Source organism: Centruroides vittatus, unplaced genomic scaffold (assembly GCF_030686945.1).
Source record: "Centruroides vittatus isolate TY-2023 unplaced genomic scaffold, ASM3068694v2 contig_628, whole genome shotgun sequence".
NCBI lineage: Eukaryota > Metazoa > Arthropoda > Arachnida > Scorpiones > Buthidae > Centruroides > Centruroides vittatus.
The window spans coordinates 593459-615885 of NW_027122385.1; the positions used below are offsets into that span (position 1 = coordinate 593459).

Below are 22427 nucleotides of genomic sequence, written 5' to 3' on the forward strand. Positions count from 1 at the left end.
ATCTACTTATTTATAAGTAATTTTATGCGTATACCACTTGTAATAGAAAGTTAGAACATTATTTTGGAATTGATATTATAAATAGTTTATATATATACAATATATTTATTTATTACAAAGAGTTTTATGATATTTTTATTTATTGTTAAAACCATTACTGTAATCTGCTGTAAAACGTTGAAATAGTATAATTTATTACGAAATATTTAAAATTTAATGTCGAAAATAAAATTGAAACAAACAATAAAATATTATAAAACTTGTAAAGAAACAAATATATTTTATTGGCAAAATTTTTATATAATTTTAATAAACCAAATATAGACTTAAAAATTTAAGTTCATACATACATAAATACATACAAAGTTTTATTTTAAAGCTTTCCAATATATATTAATAACGTAAAATGTTCAAGATGTGTTAAAATGATATTGTGGTGTATAAGGATAAAAAATATTATTATAATGTACGGTACATTAAGTAATTTATACTCATTGACTCATTGTTCCAACCTTATAGCATGCTTTATTCTCTGACACAAAAGGCTTTATATTTTTTATATAGGTCAGATTTTTGTCCGTTAGATCCAAGGACGGTTAAATCAACGGTTTACTGTACATACCTTTAGAAACAATAACTATTTGATAGTTATGAATTATTAATTTTATTAATTCAAAATTTAAATGAGTTAAATTCATTAACTAGTAATACAGATATTATAGAATATTACATTAATTTTTCTATGTATTTCCATGTTATAAAAAAATTTAATATTTATAAAATTGTTGATAACTGTTGGGTGATATAAGAAAATTTATCAATAAATTGAGATAACATGTAAATAGAAAAATAACTACGAAAAAAGTACTTAAAATTTAAGATATAAATAATTTCGTAAATTGAAAACTTAATTTTTTTTTCTTTTTTTTACTCTTTCCATCCTGTAGGCCCTAAGTGGGCCTTTTTTCATATTCATCGTGGATTCGGCCATAACAGCAATGAGGGAGGTCAAATTCTGAAGGGCAGAGCACATGAAAAATTCCTGGGAAGTTGCTTTCCCAGATTCGATTCCAGGTCCCAAGAGCTGTAGGCCAATGCCTTAACTTCCTTCATCGACGGCCGGATGGCCGAGCGATTGAAGTTGGCAGCCCACCGCTCTGGATTACCCGGGATCGAATCCGGACAGGTCGAAAAAATTCCTGGGAACTTTTCGGGGGTAGTCTGTCCGGATATGTCGGGCCTCATCCCTCACCACCCGACAGCCCCATTGTCGGCCTGACCGTACCCATATGGGCTTGCTATAAGAGGCTCTCTTAGTGCCCACAGGGCGGAAAGAATTAATACCAAAATTTATAATACATTTTATATGGATTGCAAGAAATTGATAGTATATACTAAAGTTATAAAATAGATAAATACAAATCTTCATTTTTTTATTTCAAGATAAACATAATGTACAATTAGTATATACATATATAATAAAGGCAAATATTGGTGTATTTATGTTACAGTGTAAATAGTATTTTCATAAATATTTTTAATAATTTATCATGTACATTAACCTGAAAAATTATATATAAATTTATGTAGTTTATAAGCTATAGATTATATTTAGTGTGTATTGCAAATGCGTAAATTTCAAAGCCTACTTCTAGAGAAAATATAAATTTTATATAAATCTTTAGTGTAAATAGAAACATGAAAAACATATTCTTTAAACTAATTAATGGTTATCTTAACTCTCCATTTAAGCTCATTAAATTAAATTATATAAATTGTAACTAGAAATAATAATGAATCGAAATAAAAATAACTTGAATATTTAAGTATTAAAAGAAAACAAGATGAAATATATAAAGTTGTATAAAAATTGTATCATTCTATACGTTTGACTGATTCAACATTTGAACAAGTTATATTAATAGATAATGTTTATCGAAATTTTAGATCCTCCAGAATCTCCTAGTATTTTGGGATACGAAGAACTAAGTGCACTTAAACAGGGCGACTTGCAACGTCTAATATGTGTAGTTCTCGGCGGTAATCCTCCGGCAAACCTAAAATGGTACAGGGGAGAGAGAGAGGTAAGTATTGATCTCCAGTCACTTAACTTACTCGCTGAACAATATGCAGAGCATTTCGATCTGATTCGCATTTAAAAGCAACATTCGAGTTATTTCTGCTACAATGAACAGAGACAAATGAATAAAATTTCATATCAAGCACGCATGAAAAACTAAAGTCACTCGATATTTATTAAAGGAATGATAAGCTTTTGAAGTTTGTTTTATAAAGGGACTTTAATTTGATATTATTATTCAACCTTAATAATCCGTTAGTGCTATAACAATAATTAATTACAATATTTAAATGCTAAGATTTAAATAAACTATTTTACTTATATACAAGAGTTTCTTTATATATTTCGTTATACTATTTCGATCAGTAAGATTTTCTTTCAATTTTATAGAAATATATTAACACAATATAAAACGACCAGAAAATGAAGAATAATTTTTCAATTTGCGTTTTTTAAATTTCAATATTAAATATAACATTTCATGTATTAATTAACAGATGTAAATGAAAATTTGGGATTTTATTCTAGCGTCGAAACATTTCAGTACATAATTTCTCGCTAGATTTCTGTATGACTTTGTATAAAATATAACTGAAATATCTTATTAATATTATACAAAGTTCTACCGTTTTATTTAATAAATAAAGCGTCAAATATGAACTCTAATATAGATATTACCGGTATATTCATCTACAGAAAAGCTGAAATCGGAATGCTTTCAGCTAATTTATTCTGGGTATAATTTATATTTTTATTTTTCTCAGTTCTGTTCAAATTAATGCGTAATTGGAAATCAAAATTAAATTAGCAAGTATATTTAAGAAATGCAGTCCTTACTTCCCTGAAAACTGACAACAGAAAAGAGTCTTCTCTACATACTAAAAAGTATATAATTTCTTTACGTAACACTTGATATGATTTAGTTTAGTGTCATATCCCTTAAAGTATAAGTAAGCAAATAAAACTATTAATCATCCAATATTCTAATACATCTCTCGTATATGAAACAAAGTAAATACGAAATCAAATACATGCTAATAATTTTATATGTAATACTTAGCGAAGAATAAGAAAATTTCACATTTTGAACCATTGTTTTGTTTCTTATAAACCTTTTTTAGTTATTTTATTTCTATTTTCAAAATGTTATAAAAATCTTTGAAATGTTATTATAAAAAATATTATTTTCGTTTTTATTTTAATTGATTAATGTTGAATTTTAGTTTTTATAATATTCTTTTTATGCTAGAAGGAAGTATATTTATATATAGCTATTAAAATAGTCAAGCTATAAAATATATATATGCATGTATTATATAAGTAACTTAATTTAAATAAATTGTTTATAATTTTTTCTAATAGGTAATAATACAGCATTATAAATTTTAATATGTGTTTATTTATCTTTAAGTTAGATATATTTATAGTTTATAAAGTAACTAAAGGAATATTAATAAATAAAATTCATAAAAAGTTATAAACTACGAGTTAGTTTTGTAATTATGTGGACAACGGTAAAAGTAATTAAAATGAATTAATGATAGAAACATTCGTCTTTAATAACAAGTTAAAACTTTTAATAATATTAAAATATGCAAATTTAAATTTTATTTTATAGATCAGTGCACCTGTATCTATTTCTGGAAGTGGAGTTTCTAGTGAGTTGCTTTTCCGAGTTGATGCCAGCGATAACGGAATATCTTATACTTGCAAAGCATTTAGTCCGGCTATTTCTCAACCATTGGAAACATCAGTTACTTTGACTGTTTATTGTAAGTGACATTCAGCAGATAATCTTCGTTTATAAAAGTTTCTCATTTTAAATTTAAATAAGTTATAAATTTGATTTTCTGCAAGAAATTATTTCTTATAAAAATATCTTATAATAATGCAATTGTAAAATGAAATGTTGGATTTAATATAAAATCATATAACAATGTTTTTCCTAAACTTGAAAAAATCGAACTTAAACGAATATTTTTTCATTATATTTTATGTGTAATGTTGTTCCTGTGTAATGATATAGCGATTGCTGTTGTTCCTGCAATGGAAATCCCTTATAACTTCTTTTAAAACAGTTAATGGCTAGTGATGAATAATAGAATTTTGCAAATATAAATATTATTTCGAATTTCGAAATCCTTTAAAAACTTATTAAATATTGAACAATTTTGGTAGTCCGTACGTTTGCTAGTTTGACATGTCCAGTAATTCGACATTAGTCGACTCTTGAGAATTACCATCACTAATGACAATTCCCATTACTTCAATCTCCTGTTCCCTTAAATTTGAACATCATCCCACTAAACGTGGAATGACATCGATATTGATCATAAATACTCGAGCTTAGAACTATGTTAAAGATTGCTAAGCTCGACATTTTAAGCTGATCAAAATATATATAGAATACAATATTTTTAACACAATACTGTATAAATAATGAAATAAAAATCCGTCCTCCGAAATGTTCCAAGAAAGATACTGTTCCTCCCATAAGTTGCCTACTGTCAGTTACATTTCCTACTGAATTTAGTGGGAACACCAATTCAGAGGTGAAAAAATGACAAAAGACAATTGAAAATTATTCTAAAAGGATTGAAAATTAATTTCAGTACGCTAAAATATATTAACATGTAATCTATAAATGTTTTTGATTAATACAACGTATAATATCTTGGAAATAAATAAATTTTTTTTCCTAATAGTTAAAGCATTGAATTTTATTTTACTTTTAATAATTCAACAATGTACCGGTTCTATATATGTCAAATTACAGAGATATAGTGAATTTTAATTCATAACTTTATAATATTTTGACATTTTTTATTCTTATTAATTTCATTATATTAAAAGTTTCAATTTGATAATGATTTGAAAAATATTTAAGTAATCTGAATTAGTTATAATGAAAGCAGTTAAATAAAAGTTCTAAATGTTCGATTAACTTTAAAATTTAGGGAACTTAACATTGCTAATGGGAATATTTAGAAAATGATGTTTTAAATATAAATAATGTTAATTACTTCATTAAATACTTGAAGTTAAGTAAGAAATAAACTGAAAAAATTGCAATACAAGGTATATTCAAAATTTTACAAGAAATGTAAGAAATTTTTTATACTCGCATTACGAAGCCTTTAATCGAATTTAATAAAATGTCCTACATATAGATTCCTTTAGACTATATGTCTATAAAATAATATTTTTATGAGTATCAGACAAATATTTCTAAAAATGTTACTTCTATAAGAAAACATAGCAAAACTTTATATTTCACTTTAAATATTTTCTGAAAGAGCTTAACTATAATATAATGTGTAAAGTTTGTCTAAGATATATTACAAATGTTCATGTCTTGAGTTATTAGAGTTCAAATGAAATTATATTGCACGGCTATAACTTTTGCATTAGTGTTTTATTTCTTATTTTATTTCTTTGTTATATTTTAAAAAGAAAAAAACAAATAAAATTGAAATCTGGAAATGTTACAGTGTACATTATGGGTTTATATCTTTCAGTTCCATCAGAGAAAGTATTACTCTCAGTGGATCCACAAATTCCGAAAGAAGGGCAAACTGTAAGTCTATTAAAACTGATCTCTACGAGCATAAAAGATAATACGAAAACATCATAATTCACAATATAGTTTAAATGCTTAAGTTAATTTATTAATTTTTTTATTACGAAGATCGTTCAATAACATAACTATTTATTTATACACAAATTAGATAATTTTATATAAAAACTATTATTCATTTAGATATAAGTCTTGAAAGTTTTACAAATATTATATATATTTTGGTGTCTTTAACATTTATTTTTTATTGTATACGTTTATTATTTTCATACTTTCAACAATTTCTAATATTTTTAATATTAGAAATTGTTTGTTCTGTTAAAGTATATTTCTAATTTGTATTATATTATTTCTAGTTTGTTCTGTTAATATTTCTAATATTTTTAATGAATGGCGTAAATAATATAATTATAGATCATGTTTGTTCACAGGTAACACTAGTTTGCCAAACAGGTAGTGGTAATCCGAAACCTGTAATTACTTTGCTCAGAAACAACAAGGTTGAAGAAGAATATTATGAAGAGATCCACAATGCCAGTCATGGTGGATTAGCTGTGAAAAGTAGGATTGTGTTTGTGGCAAGACCTTCTGAAGATGGAGCCCGTTTTATCTGCAGAACAAAATCTGACGTATTTCTAGATACAGTTGAAGCTCAAATAATATTAAGAATCTTATGTGAGTACCTTTAAACTTTAAATCTTTATAGATATTATGTTGTCAATAATTGGTTGACAGTATCTTTCAAAGAAATTCTTTACTTCAAAATTTGTTAAACTTTATTTACATTTTTATATTGATAATTATGGTGTTATTATTCACGAAAAAATGTTTGCAAAAACTTTATGAATTGCTCCAAACATTTATTTATATCTATGAACTTAAATATACAAAGTTTAGTCATAGCATTATATCGTGTCAGAACTTTCGATTATAATCCAAATTTTATACTAACAATTAGTGATATAAAAAATATAACTTTTAATATTTTATATTTATATTAACATTTTGAAAATCTGACTTCATATAAAATTACTGATACATCCTTTTCTACTTTAAGTTATTGTAAATAATGTATTTGTAAGATGGATGAAGTAAGTAGAGAACTACTAAAGTCTGTAGATATCAATGTTTTAGTAATCCTTCTGATCTGTTTTTTAGTTTCGTCAGCTTTTTAAAATTAAAATATTACTTTTTTAGTTTTAGCGTCTTCATAAATTCTTTAATCTTTTTGGATTACATGGACTCATGTCACCTCTTTATTGACTTGACTTCCTTTAAAAATACGGAAGCGACTTTTCTTCCTTAATAGATAAACATTTCGTCAGAAAAGAGCTACATGTAGTATCAATTATTAATATAATACCAATATTTTAAGAAACGAACTAATATAAAAACAGCCATATTTCTATGATGACATTTTTATCAATTTTATATGTACAGTATATCGTTATTTTCAAATGCTTAAAAATTTATTTTAATATATATTAAAATAAAAAGAAACAATTCAAATTACATGAGTTAAAACAGTTATATATTTTATAAGTAGTTATATATTTCATTAAGTTGCAGTACGGAAACACTGTATCAAAATTACACAACATATAATCAGAATACTTCCAAAATACTTATTTGTATCAATATTTTACAATTAATAATTAAAATTGCTCGTTAATAAGTTTGATTTAATCGGTGTCTGAAAATTTTATAATTCAAATATATTATATTTAATATTTAGCAAGTAAGTTGTGTTAAAGATCAATTTAATTGTAATTTAGTAGCTTCTTAATATCGACATGAATTTTTGATACACAAATTCACAAGAATTTTGAAAGCAAAAACTACTAAAATCTGTTTCTGATTAGTAAGAATTCATTTAAAAAGTTTTTAATATCTATAGAATTTTTTATTATTATACAGGTATTATATGTAAATAATGATTATAGTTTCTGAAGAAAATAAACATAATCTTCACTAGAGCCAGAGAAAATTGACAGATATATGTTTATTTCAATAGCTATAATGTATATTCGCATTAATATTTTATAATAATTTCAGTATTTACAACGATAGAAGACAATACATAATTTGAATATAACTAATTACATTTATGCAGAATATGAACGGCTTCATCATACAATAAATCCTAAAGACACATTCAGTAATCTTTATTACCTTAACTGAGTATTTAAAATTTACGATTTCCGTAAGAATTGAAATTTAATAGTCATTAAATAGTAATTGCTTTTTCTATATACAAATGCACACCTGTATTAAACACTAAATTAATCGGTAATTCCCTGGACATCACACAGTTCTGTATATCATTAGGTTTCTCTTATTGATCCATCGTAATAAACTAGAATGATAACAATTGAAATATTTTAATACTGTTATTATTAATATTGTCGGCTTAAATTATTTCTTTAACTAAAACAATGCAGCTATTAATTAACATTTTTTACTGTTATAAATCATTTATTTTTAAACAAATAATATTAACATGAAGAATGTAATAAAAGAAATAGTTATTATTGTATTTTTCTTCGTTGCTATTAGAAGTTTATATTTTATAATTTAAAAGTTAAAATATAATAACTTTTTCATTTTTTGTACTTTGATGTTTTCTAAAAATATTGAACAATAAATTAGGAAAAAAATGGATTAAATTCTTTAAAAATTACAGATTCGAAATTCTATACTTTTTAAAAAGTTTTAGCTACTAAACATCAGTGAACACGAATAAATACTATATCAAAAGTTTTCTTATAAAAAAAGTCACATTATTTTAAAGGAAAGCTAAAATAAATAAAATATCATTTTTGTGAAAAACATTCATATCTTGAAACATTCAATTAAATTTAATATAGTGTTTTTCCTTCATTTTGCATTGGTATTGCATTGGTAACGCGCGTACAGACATAAACACACTCAAACACACACACACACATATATATATGTATATGTTTTATTCTGATATCTTCTATTTATTATTTGTTTTTAGCGTATCAAAAATTCTATTTCATTTTAACATAAAATATTTATATATTTATATATATAAAGAATTGCAGTGATGATGTCAAAATGATACGAAAGAAAGTTTACTATCAAACTGCCAGAATTTAAAAAATAAATAAATAATAAAAAAAGAGACATGTGTTATCTAAAGTAGAAAATAAGATTAACTTTTATTCAATGAAATGTTGACCTTTCATTTCCAGAGTTAGATTAGAAGTGTTATGTGAAATCTCAAAATTAATAATTTTCTGCTGCCTGCTCCTTATTCTTTTTATCAGTTTGATGATAAATAAACAATATACAACTTATAAAAAATAATATTCTTATTTCTATATTGAATTACTACTGTTTTCGGAATTCTTGTACTAATTTAAAATTTTTATATGATTGAAATGTTTATTGAATATTATTTTAGTTTTAAGCTGTTGTTAACAATTTCTCTACAGAATAATAACTTTGTTTTTGTAGATACTTCCAAATTGTATATATTTATACCTATCTATATTAATTAAATAAGTAACATATATTTTATGAATAAATAGATTAATATTTTAAGTTTTAAAACCTAAGAAAAAATAATAAGAAACCTTATTAACTTCTGATAAGTTAGAGTAAGTTTTACATTTTAATCAGTCCATTTATATAGATAGATAGACAGATATTGAAGTGCACCAATGTTAGTGAGTGAAACTGATACACATAACACTTTTATATTTATTTTATTGAAAAACTTATTAAATACTCCTAGAAAAATATTTTATTAATGTTTTTATACTTAATATATTTCATTTCGTACGAAATTAAACAAGCCACTTCATTATTTTTATCTGCATATAATGAAATTATTATTCGTTCAATATAATTATTTTTTTAAAATTATTTTTGTAGGAAAGTATATTAAATATCAAAATTAAAAATAATGTTAGAACTGATAAGATCAGACTGTTAGGAATGTACAGAAATATGATCTTTATCTAAAGATTAAGAAAAGTAGATTGTCAAACTTAGAATAATTACTCTAAAGATCGTTATTTTAAAATATTATTTTTTGAAATTTTTTCAAGATCGTAATAATATTTAATAATAGTCATAAAAATAAGTTCTTTGGAGTTAGTTTTCTCATTAATTATATCAACTAAGCGACTTAACCTAGAAAAATATATAAAATTTCAAACACAAATTTACTGACTTTTCGAAGTTTTCTCTAATGATAACTAATTATCCACTCTTTGGTATTAAGGTTGATAAATTACGTTTTATCCCTAAAATACTTAAAATTATAATTCCACCTTTTTAATTTGAACAAATGGAAGAATTTCTCTTATCAAGCTTCAAACAGAAGAGAAAAGTTGCCAAAATAGTCTTCTGAATCGTTTCTTCTAGATGCAAATAGAAGCTTTTAAACCCAATGTCATTTATCCACGTATTTTTCAAAAATAAATCAAACTCACTTTTAAATCCGGAGTTTTTCACGCATATCAGTTCAACTGGTAAGCATCCATTTATCTACTAGATAACCTTAAAACAGAAGCATTTGTTTATTGAAATAGTGCCAAGGAAATGCTTTACACTCAATGTAATATATTTTATTAATATGTTTTAAGAACATTTTAAATAATCTTAAGAAATATTTTTAAAAATATGCTACATGTTTATTTAAATATAGAAATATTTATATTTTAAACGTTTGTATAATTTTAACTTGAATAAATGTTAAAAAAAAAATCGAATTATGTTTATATTTAATTAATGGCTAAATATTACATTATTTTTGTTAAAATTTTGGAATATATTTAAAAATATATACATATATACATACTTTTAGATAAGCCCAAATTTACAAGTCTTGTTCAGAAACGAGATTTAATGGAAGGTGACTCTATAGAAATAAACTTAACTGCTGTTGGGAATCCAGATGTAATTTCCTATAAATGGTATAAAGAAGGTGCACCTGTTCCAGTTGAATCCTCTGAAGACAAATCGACAAAGAATAGCAAAGAGATTCGCCTTCGAGTCACCTCATTAGGACCAGTGCTGTACATTAAAAGTGCCTCAAGGTACGACTCTTCTATTTATACTTGCGAAGCCAGTAACGAGGAAGGATCTTCTAATGCAACAGTCATACTCAATGTTCGTTGTGAGTATTTTAGAACTATTGCATTAAGCTTGTCTATTGAAATATTCTATGTTAATTTTAGTTAATATTTTTAGACGATTTCAATATGCGAAGTTCTTATATCTGAAAGTAAATAATTTTTTAGTTACGTAAGATTACAAATTTAAAAAAATACATTTATTTTTGTATAAAACAAAGGCTTTTGTTCAGAATAATTAAAAAAGTTTTATTCATTAGTATAAAAACTGTTAATAAAATTATTTAATTTAATTATTAAACATAATCCAATTTTTCTATTAATTGATTTATTAGATATTTTTTAAGTACAATTGCATTTATTTTCATTTTGTTTATTTTTTGTACAGAAAAATTAAAATTCGAAATTTAAATTTCATTATTTAAATAATAAAAACTGAAATACAAAAATATAATGATAAAAACTTTAAATTACTAAAGAATTTTTAATCTAATTTTTAATTTTTAATTTCAATATTTGATAGTTTTCCTTTTTTGTTTCATTACTAGATTATTTAATTTATAAATTATATAAAGTAACGTAGAAACAAAACAAACAGACGCATAAAGTTAATATATTTGTCTATTTTAAATTTTTAATATATTCACAAATATGTTTTTATAATAATTTTTTAAGTGAGAATAAGAACAAAATAATTTATCTAATACCGCATAAACACTATTTATTATATAAATAAAAATAATTAAAAATTGATCTATATAAATAAATGTAAAAAATTAGTTGAAAACTTCTTTTTAAAGATTAAATTTTTAATTTAGTTTCGAAGAATTAAAAAAAAAAAATTGTTTTGATTTATAGATCATTTAAAAAGTTAACATTTTTCGGGCGGTAATTTTAAATTTACTTCCATAAAAGTTAAATTATTTTGTTTAGAAAAGTAATTTTATTCTACGAATTTATTTTAAATTTAATGTCAAACTTAATATTTTTTCTTAACTTGTAAAAAAATTATCTCATGAATCATGTCTTAATTCATGAATCATGATTATAATAAATAAATTTTAATTAAAGTTCTTATGATATTTTCCTGGAGATAAAGAATGAAATTGCTGAATTTAATTAGAAAAGTTTAATTATAATTATAAAACTATTTGCTTAATAGCATTTACTATTTTAATATTATTGATAATGAGAGCAGTAATAATTTTGCTAGCCATTTAAAAAATAATCGACTTTAAAAAAATCTATATAAGAGAAAAGGAAGCCATGCAAAAATTTAATTACTAGTTTTATTTACTAAACTTAATTTTTTCTTTTTTATCCAATTTAAAATATTGTTTAGAAGTTTTAGCTTGATTAAAAAATTTTTTTCCTTTAATTTCTCGATGATCTTTATTGTTTATACTTCGTTTTTTCTTTTTGAAAATCTTTGAAATTCATCATTAAAATTTTAAAAACAAACAAAATCTTTTTACACTAGCCATATATGTAAGTTGTTAAGATTTTATCTTTTAATCTATTGCAGCTAAGAATTCCAAATTTTAAAATATGTTTCTTTTCAAGGAAATTAACATTTTCTTAAAGTTTATTAAATTTAAATATTTTTCAAATATAATAAAAATTATATTTTTAGATATTAGCATAATGCGAATATTTATGAATATTTAGTGTTTATATATATAAATTTAATAATAATGCTTACATTGTAACAAAAATTATTTCGTTTTGTTGGAATTAAAATATTTCATTTTCATTTTATTGGTATAAAGTGGTAAATGTTTTTTATAAATTTATTATTAATAACTTTATAGTGAATAAACGTATTTTAAAAGTTCTTTGAATTTATTATAATTGTTTAGTTTAATCAACTTTAAATTTTAATTACATTTTAATCTAAAAGCTTAAGATTTTCAAAAACATATGTATACCTTAAATAATACAACACATTTATACCATTAATAACAAATTTTTCTTGACAATTTTTTTTGTTTATTAATTTCATCTATAATTTTTTTCCTTCCAAAAATTTTATTTTTAAAATAGCCTACCATGTGCTAATTTGTACACAGTACACACAGTAAATAAATTTCTTATATTAAGAATAAGAAACTCTTAATATAAGAAATTTATTTTTATAAGAACATAAAATTTAACTAAATTCTACAAAACCTTAGAAAATCTTCCTCTTAGAAATTGGGAAATTATCAGCTTTCGAATCTATCGAAATTCAACTAGATTCAAGTTTTCGTTTTTTGATATCACTACTAAAGTACAATGGCTATTTCAATCGAACGATCTTTCCTTCTAACTCATTCAAAATTGCTAAATTTTAACCTAACTCTAAAGTTTTCCTATCACCGTTATTCGAGATTTGTCAGATATTTCAGTTTTCAACCTACTTTCAGAATATTTAAAGTCATGTAAACATGTGCTGTATCTTTTAAACAACATTCATTGTACTGTTAGTAAGAAAAAAAAAATAAATTTTAAGTATACATGCAGCAATAATTAACCTTGACATTTTTTCCACAATAATATATATATATTATTATGGAAAAAATGTCAAGGGTAATTATAGGATAATTAGGGATATATATATATCCCTAATTAAATAATTATTGGCTATATGAAAGAAAATTTCTTTTAAATATGTTCATTCATAGTGCCCATTTAAGGGCACTATGAATGAACCTACATATACGACCATTTTCACTCTATTTTTAAAATTAACAATTCATATTTAATTGGTTCTATGAATATATATTACAGCATTTTCTGTCACTTAACTGGAACGGTTGAAAAATCACTTAACCGTTTTCTAATACAGAAGTTAATATGTTTTCATTCTGTGTAGCATAAAAAAGGATTTCGATTAAACAAAAAAATAAAAAAAATTACTAAAAATTAATTCACAGTTCTGCTTATCCTTGAAGGATAAATAGAACTGTAAATCGGTTTTCTATATATTTTGAAACTTTCCTGGCTTTTATCCATTTAGAATAAACTGAAAATAAACTTAATGCATCATTTAACTTTAATGCAAATATAGTGTAATTAATAGTTGTTGCTATGTCTAATGAAAAAGCATTGAAAGTAATAACTTAGTTTAAAAATAAAAATATATCATTGAGCTATATAATCGAATCATATTTATAGTTTAAGTTAATGTTATAATTAAGAAATTTAACATTAACTTAAACTATAAATATATGTAAAATACTTGAAAATATTTCTTAATAATATTAATTCTCTAATAACTTACTATTACAGAATTAGTTAAATTATTTAATAGGAATGATTAGTGTACTTATATATGTATTTCAATTAATACATATATATTATTATTATAAACATAAATTATACAAGAATATGTATGTTGTAAATTAAAAATCTTAGTAAGTATTATATATATCAATGAATATAAGTAATTAAATGCATGTGTTAGTTCTATACATAGAATGTGTTTGCACTAACGGTCTGTAATAAGCAACATTGATGTCGGTCAGGGAGCCGAGATAGTTAAGGTTTTGGCCTACTGTTTTGGGGATCGGAGAACGAATTCCGAGCAAACAAGTTCAGGAATTTTTCGGGGAGGTCTATGTCGGAAACATCGATCCCGTATTTAAACACTTGGCTGGTCCACTATGAACACGGCCGAATCTAAGATGGTCTTAGAAAAAAGCTCTATTAGTGCCCACAGACTGAAAGAGTCAAAAGTGAACGATGAAAACGTACAATATTCTCTGTATATCTAATATAATGTAATAAAAAATTTAACTTGGTAAAATTTATTAAATAGAAACAAAATTTTTACAATTACAAAATTATAGAATGGTTGAAAAACTATATTTAAATAATAACTACAGATTAAAATTTTTAAATATTAAATTAAACATTGTTATAATTAAATATAATACTTTTATTGATTTATTTACTTCATTAATTTTTATATTATTTTTTAAAAATTAATTAATCTGTATTCTTAAAATTAAATTAGAAAATTAAATTTTAGTGATTAGATTCATTATCTCTATTTTAAATATCAAAAAGTTTTAATCGTAGTAATTTTACATATATAATACGCGATAATATAAGACATGTACGAGTAATTCTAAATTAAAAAATAAAATAAAATAAAATATTAAAAAAAACACTTTTAATTCTATTAATCATTCAATTTCGATTCGACATGTTAATATAAACGAATAAAATGTATAAGGAAAACATTAACCTAAAGCATCTCTCTCATTTAATATTAAATTTACAAGTACACGTTTTATCTAAGTATATAATATAAACTTCTATAAATTTTGAAATACTTATTTTAAATTTAGACTATTCGAATTTTTTTCGTAATATAACTTTTATAAATACTGCACTGTACATTAATTTCAATATAAACTGAAATGGAACAGAGATAAATTTTATCAATGTAAATTATAAAATAGATTAAAATATTTATTTGTAACCCATTTAAAAATAAACGCAAAACTTCTTTAAAATAAAAATTTTATATTGATAAATAATATCTTTACATTGTCACTCTACGTGGTTGCATTGTTTTGAAATAAATAAAATTGTAATTATATAATAATGATAAAAATAATATCAATATTCTCTTCTTTTTAAAAAGAATTTTAAGTATTGTTATTTCTTTAATAAAATCAGTGGCAGATCATTTCCGAATATTAACTATTGTAGTGAATTATATGAAAACGAAGCTACCTTAGTAAAAATTTTAACTATGGCTAAAAAAAATATTACAATAATTTTCATTCACGAGAATGAAAATAAGATTACATAAATTGAAAATGTAAAATCTTCTAATTACAAAATTAAATAATAATTAGTTTAATTCGTTATTTTGAATAAAAATATAACTTACATTATCTGAAAAATTATATCAGCCATATTATTGCTAAAGGAATATATAAAGAGGATAAAAGTTCTTAATAGTATACAATTTACTATTAAAAATCATTTAACTTAAGAAAATCGCAATGATTACGTTTATCTGGTGGTTTTGAAATTGTAGAAAATTTTATTTTTTTTGAAAACAAAATGTGTGTCATATTCATGCACGAAGAGATTGTCAAATTCAGCTGTTCTCGCAGAATATTTATGGACAATAATAGTTGCGAATTGATGTAAAAACTCAAGGTTATTGTCATACAATATATTTTATGTTAAGATTATTGTACCAGTCAAGTTTATAGCGCTCATATTACTTGTAATGTTGCTAAATTGCACACATAAGTTTTTGGTAACCTCTGATCTATTTTCCCACAGTACAACAGTTGGAAAACTTTAGTATTTCCTTATGTTCTTTATAACTATTTAATTTTCTACTTAATATAAAACTAAATTTTAAATGTTTCCTGTGTCTTTCATAATTGAAGTACAAATTAATTTTTATGTCAATAATTAAACTCTTCACTTTATCATAATTCGTTGTCTAGTTCTATGGAAACTGTTAAAACAAATATTTTTGTTATTTGAAAACTTAACAAAGATATCTAATATGTTTATTAAACCAATTTTATCCAACTGAATTTTAAATTATATCGTTTTTAATCAGTATAAAAGGTCCGATAATACAATTGTTCAATATCTTACTTTTATAAACAAAGTAACAGGTATAATCGAAAATAATATTGTAATATCAAACAGATTATGGACGTGTAAAAACGTAAATTTTATTTTTTATTCACCATTAATTTTTTAATTAGAAATTCGACAATTTTGATTATAGTAAAAGTACCTATTCTTAATATTAAAAACTTTATGTATTTAAAAATAAATAATGTTTTTGTTTTCAAAGAAGTTTTTATACTCTGTTATTAGTTGTTTAAATGCATTTACAAATTTAATTGAAACTTTGTAGTTGAACTTAGTAGTAGGTATTATTTCTCAACTTATAAATGCTTCTTTTGTAATCAATACAAAATATTATTCTTGCAGATATAAATGTAAAGAGTTCATAAAAATATTTAGCTAGAAAATATATCTTTATATATCTTAATATATCTTTATACACTCGTATCAAAAAATAAGCATAATTATTAATTTAACATATAAGTATATCTCAATAACAGATGATCAGAACAGCATGAAATTTAATAAATTGCGTTCTTTAAGCAACACTTCAATTGAAAATCAAATATTTAATCAAAATGTCGTCAAACAAAACACTAAACATTGACGTAAATGTTTTTGCTCAAGAATAATTAATACGGCGTGTGATTGCCTCCTGCACGTATACACGTTTTAGGGCGATTCCTCGTGTTGGTCATAACGTTGTTTATTAGCTCTGTTGGGAGCGATGTCCATTCTTGAACCAGAGCAATTTGAAGTGTTCTTGGTGGAGATGTAACTTTTCGCCATACAGCATCGCAAACATGTTCCACGGCAGTTGTTCCCATACTTTCTTTCCATGATTCGCTTTGAATATTAACAAATTTTTGTGGCTCTAACATTAAATTTATACACAAAAATATTATTTGATAAAATTCATTTTTATTCTTTTCCTTCAACAACAACAACAACAACAATAATAATAATAATAATAACTAACATAAAAATAATAAAAGACAAAGAAAATGAAAATAAAAAGTTAAGTAATCATTCATTTTGAGTGATCTTGATTTTATCACGAAACTCAGTAAAATGAGATTTAATTTATGAGATAGTTGATCGAACTTTTTATATTTATACATTTTTTTGGTTATTGAAAATGTAACAGGTTTCTCTCCACTTACATTTGATTATTTGTTTCAAGCTCTAGTTTGCAGAGGCCGATCATTTATTTCCTTACATGAATGTCTATATTTTCCTGTAGTCCATATTTTAGTACATTTTTAGCATAATTTTTTTCTTACAATTGTTGTTATGGATAAGTTAGATATTTTTAAACATACTTCTAATATTAGAAAAGCGTTTAACTCTCCATTATTACATGCATAGAGCAACAATACAGACAATGTTAAATTTACGTCAGTTATATTTACACATTTTCATTCATCACATTTAAAAACAGAATATTTTCAAAAATGTTTCATAAGATCTAACGCAATAAGAACTAGATAGATATACATGATATATTGTAAAAGAACAATAAAATAAGATGTACACGAAAACATAGAAAACTTATAAAAGTTGAAAGATTGTAAATCGTGATCTGATCCTTACTACTCTGACTTGTATAATATGATCTGGGCTAATCACATAGCAAGCGTTAAAACTAGTCGTTCCAAGTTACAGATTCGCATTCAATTTTACATAAAGATATTGTATTCGCTATTCACACTTGAATATAAAAAATAGCTACTTATTTTATTTTCTTTGTTTCGATTCAATTTTCTCAAATCGAATGTTGTTTATATTTTTCCTTTGGCAATCAGAAATTCTTTAGTATTTGTAAATTGAGCATAATTACTATGTCAGGAAAGTCGCAGTTGCTATGCTTATAGCCACTGAGATTTTCCTGGAATTTTTGATACGAAACTTGAGACAGTTATTAATAACTATTTTTGTTAATTAGTACTAATATTGCAATTTCGTTCAAAATTTATTGCATTTGATTTGTAGTTTTTCTAGTGAATTTTTAAAACTTGTTAAAGATTTTTAAATTTTTCAATAGAAAGATATTTATGAAAAAGAACTTTACGCGAATCCATTAAAATGTATTAATCCCTTTTGGAATATCTTCTCCCTAATTGGGAACCGCTGTTCTACTGACTTAGGCAGGAGAACTTGCTGGCCCTTTCTTGCGACGAATATTTACACTGTCAGCAAAGTTATTGACAAACGAAACCTTATATGCTCTGGACGAGTATAATTATTTTTAAACATGAGTAGACTATATATATAGAAAATATTATTATAACAATATTTTTGACTTTTCAATTCGAGAATTAAATTAATTTAAATAATTCTTGATTATCTTCAAAATATTCTAATATATTAGGTCTATACCACAATGCAAATATTAAATAAAAGCTTTTTATTTTTCTGGTTTATATAATAGTACAATATAAATACTTAAAAATCTGAAAAATCATATAACGTTTTATACTATATGCGTATACAGTATATCTAGTGAATATAAATAATTTATATTTCGTTTCTGTATCTTATTCTAAATACTTTTTTTAAATATTACCAAATCAAAAATCCATTCCTTTCTTTAGGATATTGTTTTATTGATCATTGTTAAAATAAATTTTAAATGGAGGAAAAATATATTCTCATTATAATAAATAAAATTTTATATATTTGTTTAAATTTTTAAAATTTCTTATTTAAAATAGTTTATTTATTTTAGTTGATTATTTTCTCGAATAAAATATAAATTAATATAATTCAATTTTATTATTATTTCAAGTAAAATTTGCTCTTTGAAATAAAATATAATCATAAAAATAAACAGTAATAATCTTTTTCATTTTCGTGGTTATTTAAATCGGATTTATGTAGTTATTAATGCCTATTTTTTTAAAACTTTCTTCAATACAATAATCTTTTAAAGGAATAAAAAACACTTTAATGTGAAAAAACCTTTTACGAAATTCACGGGAAATTATACAAGAAAAAGTGATATCGGTACAACATATTTAAATCAGGTGCTTAACTAGGCAATTATGGAGATGAGTATTGGCACATCTACTCTTTCTGGAATGTACAAAAAATATTACATTCCAAACGATATTGGTTTGTCGCATTAAGAGAACACGTGGTCTTAAAAGCCCATCTTAGAAGAATGTTTTCAGTCGTAGCAAAGTTTTAAAAAAATTTTACCGTCGACATACCGAAAATTACAGAAAAATGGGGTGAAGTTTATCTCGTAAAAAGCACCAAATTATTGAATTTTGTAAATTTTAACATCTAGACGTTTCCGTAAAGCATTTTATCTACCATATAGATTCTGTATAGAAAAAATTCTCAACTTCTGAAAACTATAATAAAAATTGAGTTATGCAAAATCAACCTATAGAATATAGTTCAAAGTATAGAAGGGAATTCGTTCTTTTTTTTCGTTACAGTTACTAAAAAATTGTCAATGTAAGTTGAATGACCGTGTATACAACAATATGGTAACCATTCAAACATTAGCCTTATTTCAAACGAAGATTTTATAGGGAAAAATGCATCTAAAATTCATACTTTCAGTCCAATGCATTTATAAATCCATTCTTATAAAAATATGTTTACTTATTCAAATAATGCTTAATAAATTTATTTGCATGTTTTCATATTTATATTATTCGATAGAGCTAAACAACTTCAATAAATTTATATATAATATATCGTTAACTTTTGTATTTATCTACAGAATAAATATATTATTCTATAAAAACAAAGTTTTAAACAACTTCATTCAAAGAATTTATCTAGTAATTTTCTATAATATACAACAGATACTTATGTATTTAGCATAAAATGTACATAACGACTTTTGTTAGGAACAGCCTATAAAGTTTGGTGTTTAAACGTATTCATGATTCTTATCGTTATAGTCATTATGGCTATTAATTCGTAGATAAATGGTTTTCAAAGATTTAATGACATAAAATGACAATTTTTTAGTCTTTTAAATGATCGAAATAATGTAACGTAAATAACTATAAATGTGGATTAAATTTACAATTATTATTTGATATAAATCTCTAAACTTTTTGTAAAACATTCGATAAAATCGATATGATTTACAAAACTTTATTATAAACGAATTAAATAAAGTCTGTTATCTCAATTATAAAATTTAATCTTTATGAAATTAATTTCATTTTATTAGATTTTTATTTATTTAATTGCAAACTTTTAAATTTTATATTATTAAAAGATGTATATTAAAATTAGATCCTGCTGTAATTATCAATATTTCGGCGTCAATTGAAGTAAAAGAAGGTGATAATGTGAAGTTAGAATGTAATTTTGACGGTAATCCGTTACCTGAAGATACTATCAGTTGGAAAAAAGATGGTATACCTTTTACGAAGTATTCGATAGAAGGGAAAAAATCATATTTAATCAGAGAAAATATCACAAGAACCGAAGCTGGTGAATATTATTGCATAGCAAACAATGGAATGGGAAAAGAGTCGATTAAATCAACAATAATATCTGTTCTACGTAAGTAAATACATCTTATTATATTTATTTTGATATTATTAAATTTTTTTATTTTTACTTAATATCATTACAATATGAATTAAAATAATTAACTGTTAAATAAAAAATGTTATTTATTTAACATATAAACTGAAAGCTGAAAATATATTATACACGTGTAACTATTCACTAATCTATTTTCGTTTAAGAGAAAAATATATTATCATAATAATTAATATATCGTTTTTATTATAAAAAATATTACTTAATACTGTAAATATATACAAACAATTCGTTTATGCATACAACGTATGTATATATACACTAACACGCATGTCTACACGCACCCACACGCACATAAATTATTTATATACGTAGTATTTATAACCTTTAGAAGAGTGAGATTGAGGAATTTAAATTAATTAGGATAACTCAAGAGAGATTTATCTGTTTTGGCCTGTATATGTGTCTTACGTTAAGGAGATTTTTGTTATCTAAACTCCTAGATTTCTCAGCCGAATTGAACGAATTGGTGTCGATAGATGATGGTTGGTCTGCAGATGTGCAATAAGTTTTTTGTTTTCTAATCTGTTGATCCGTTTCGAAGATATCGGGTTTCAAAATCCTGAAGGTTCCCTATCATTTTGAATAGGGAGTCGATAAAAAACTTTTTTGCAACATTAAATTTTGCAAAGATTCACTGTCAGCTTCATCGACGAGCCATCTGTGTATGCATTTACCAAGAAATGTGTGTTCCGGATATAAGTCCCATGGGTACCGCGAATTGTCCGCTAGTTTTATTTATATGTTTGTAGTTTTCAAACGTAAAAATATATTTTAAAAATATTTCGCAATCAATTAAATATAATTCATATATCTATCAACTTCACGTTCATTATAACCGGATTAAAAATAAAAATGATGCTAGCGTTAGAAAGAAAGATGTATATTTATTTTTGAAAGTTTAAAACTTCGATATATAGAGAAAATTTCATTAAGTTAAGATTAGAAAGCTCAAAAATAATTCTAAATAAAACAGAATTAATTAGAAGAATTATGTAAAATCGATATTTAAATTAAACAGTATGAAAAAAGTTTTGATTCTTGTAAATAATAATTTAATTAAAACATTACTATTTTTATCTTTATCGTAATTCTCGGGATATTTATTTGAAATTAGTAAAAAAAAAAAAATAAATAAGAAAACTAAGAATCTTTTTCTCGTGTAATGAAATTCACATTATAGTTGACGAAAAACATGATGAAATTCTACTTTGAAGTACAGAAAAAAAACTAGCCAACTGTCATCTATCAGAATTACAAGTGATTTTTTTGATCTACTCAACATTGAAAAAAATTGTAACACCAAAGAAAGTCATACATTTTCTGTAATGATATTTTTTTTTTATCTAAAAACGTTCAATAGTTTTAAGATTTAAGATCTATTTAATAATATACTAACGTAGTATGTAGCAGTCACTTCCCGAAAATGAGATATGAGAAAGAATTCCCTTCTAAAATAAATTTTTCATCTAAAAATATAAAGGCGGAT

The 22427-nt window shown here is 23.6% G+C and overlaps 1 protein-coding gene across 1 annotated transcript in view; it reads left to right on the forward strand.

Moving 5' to 3' along the window:
- The window catches only part of LOC136979552 (synaptogenesis protein syg-2-like), a 290470-nt gene that overhangs the window by 241355 nt on the left and 26688 nt on the right, over positions 1–22427 (forward strand). The window contains exons 10-15 of the mRNA XM_067275555.1: positions 1948–2084; positions 3699–3852; positions 5599–5657; positions 6089–6332; positions 10498–10809; positions 20624–20896. Of these exons, the coding sequence (XP_067131656.1) occupies positions 1948–2084; positions 3699–3852; positions 5599–5657; positions 6089–6332; positions 10498–10809; positions 20624–20896 (1179 nt within the window). The remainder of the gene's footprint in view (positions 1–1947; positions 2085–3698; positions 3853–5598; positions 5658–6088; positions 6333–10497; positions 10810–20623; positions 20897–22427) is intronic.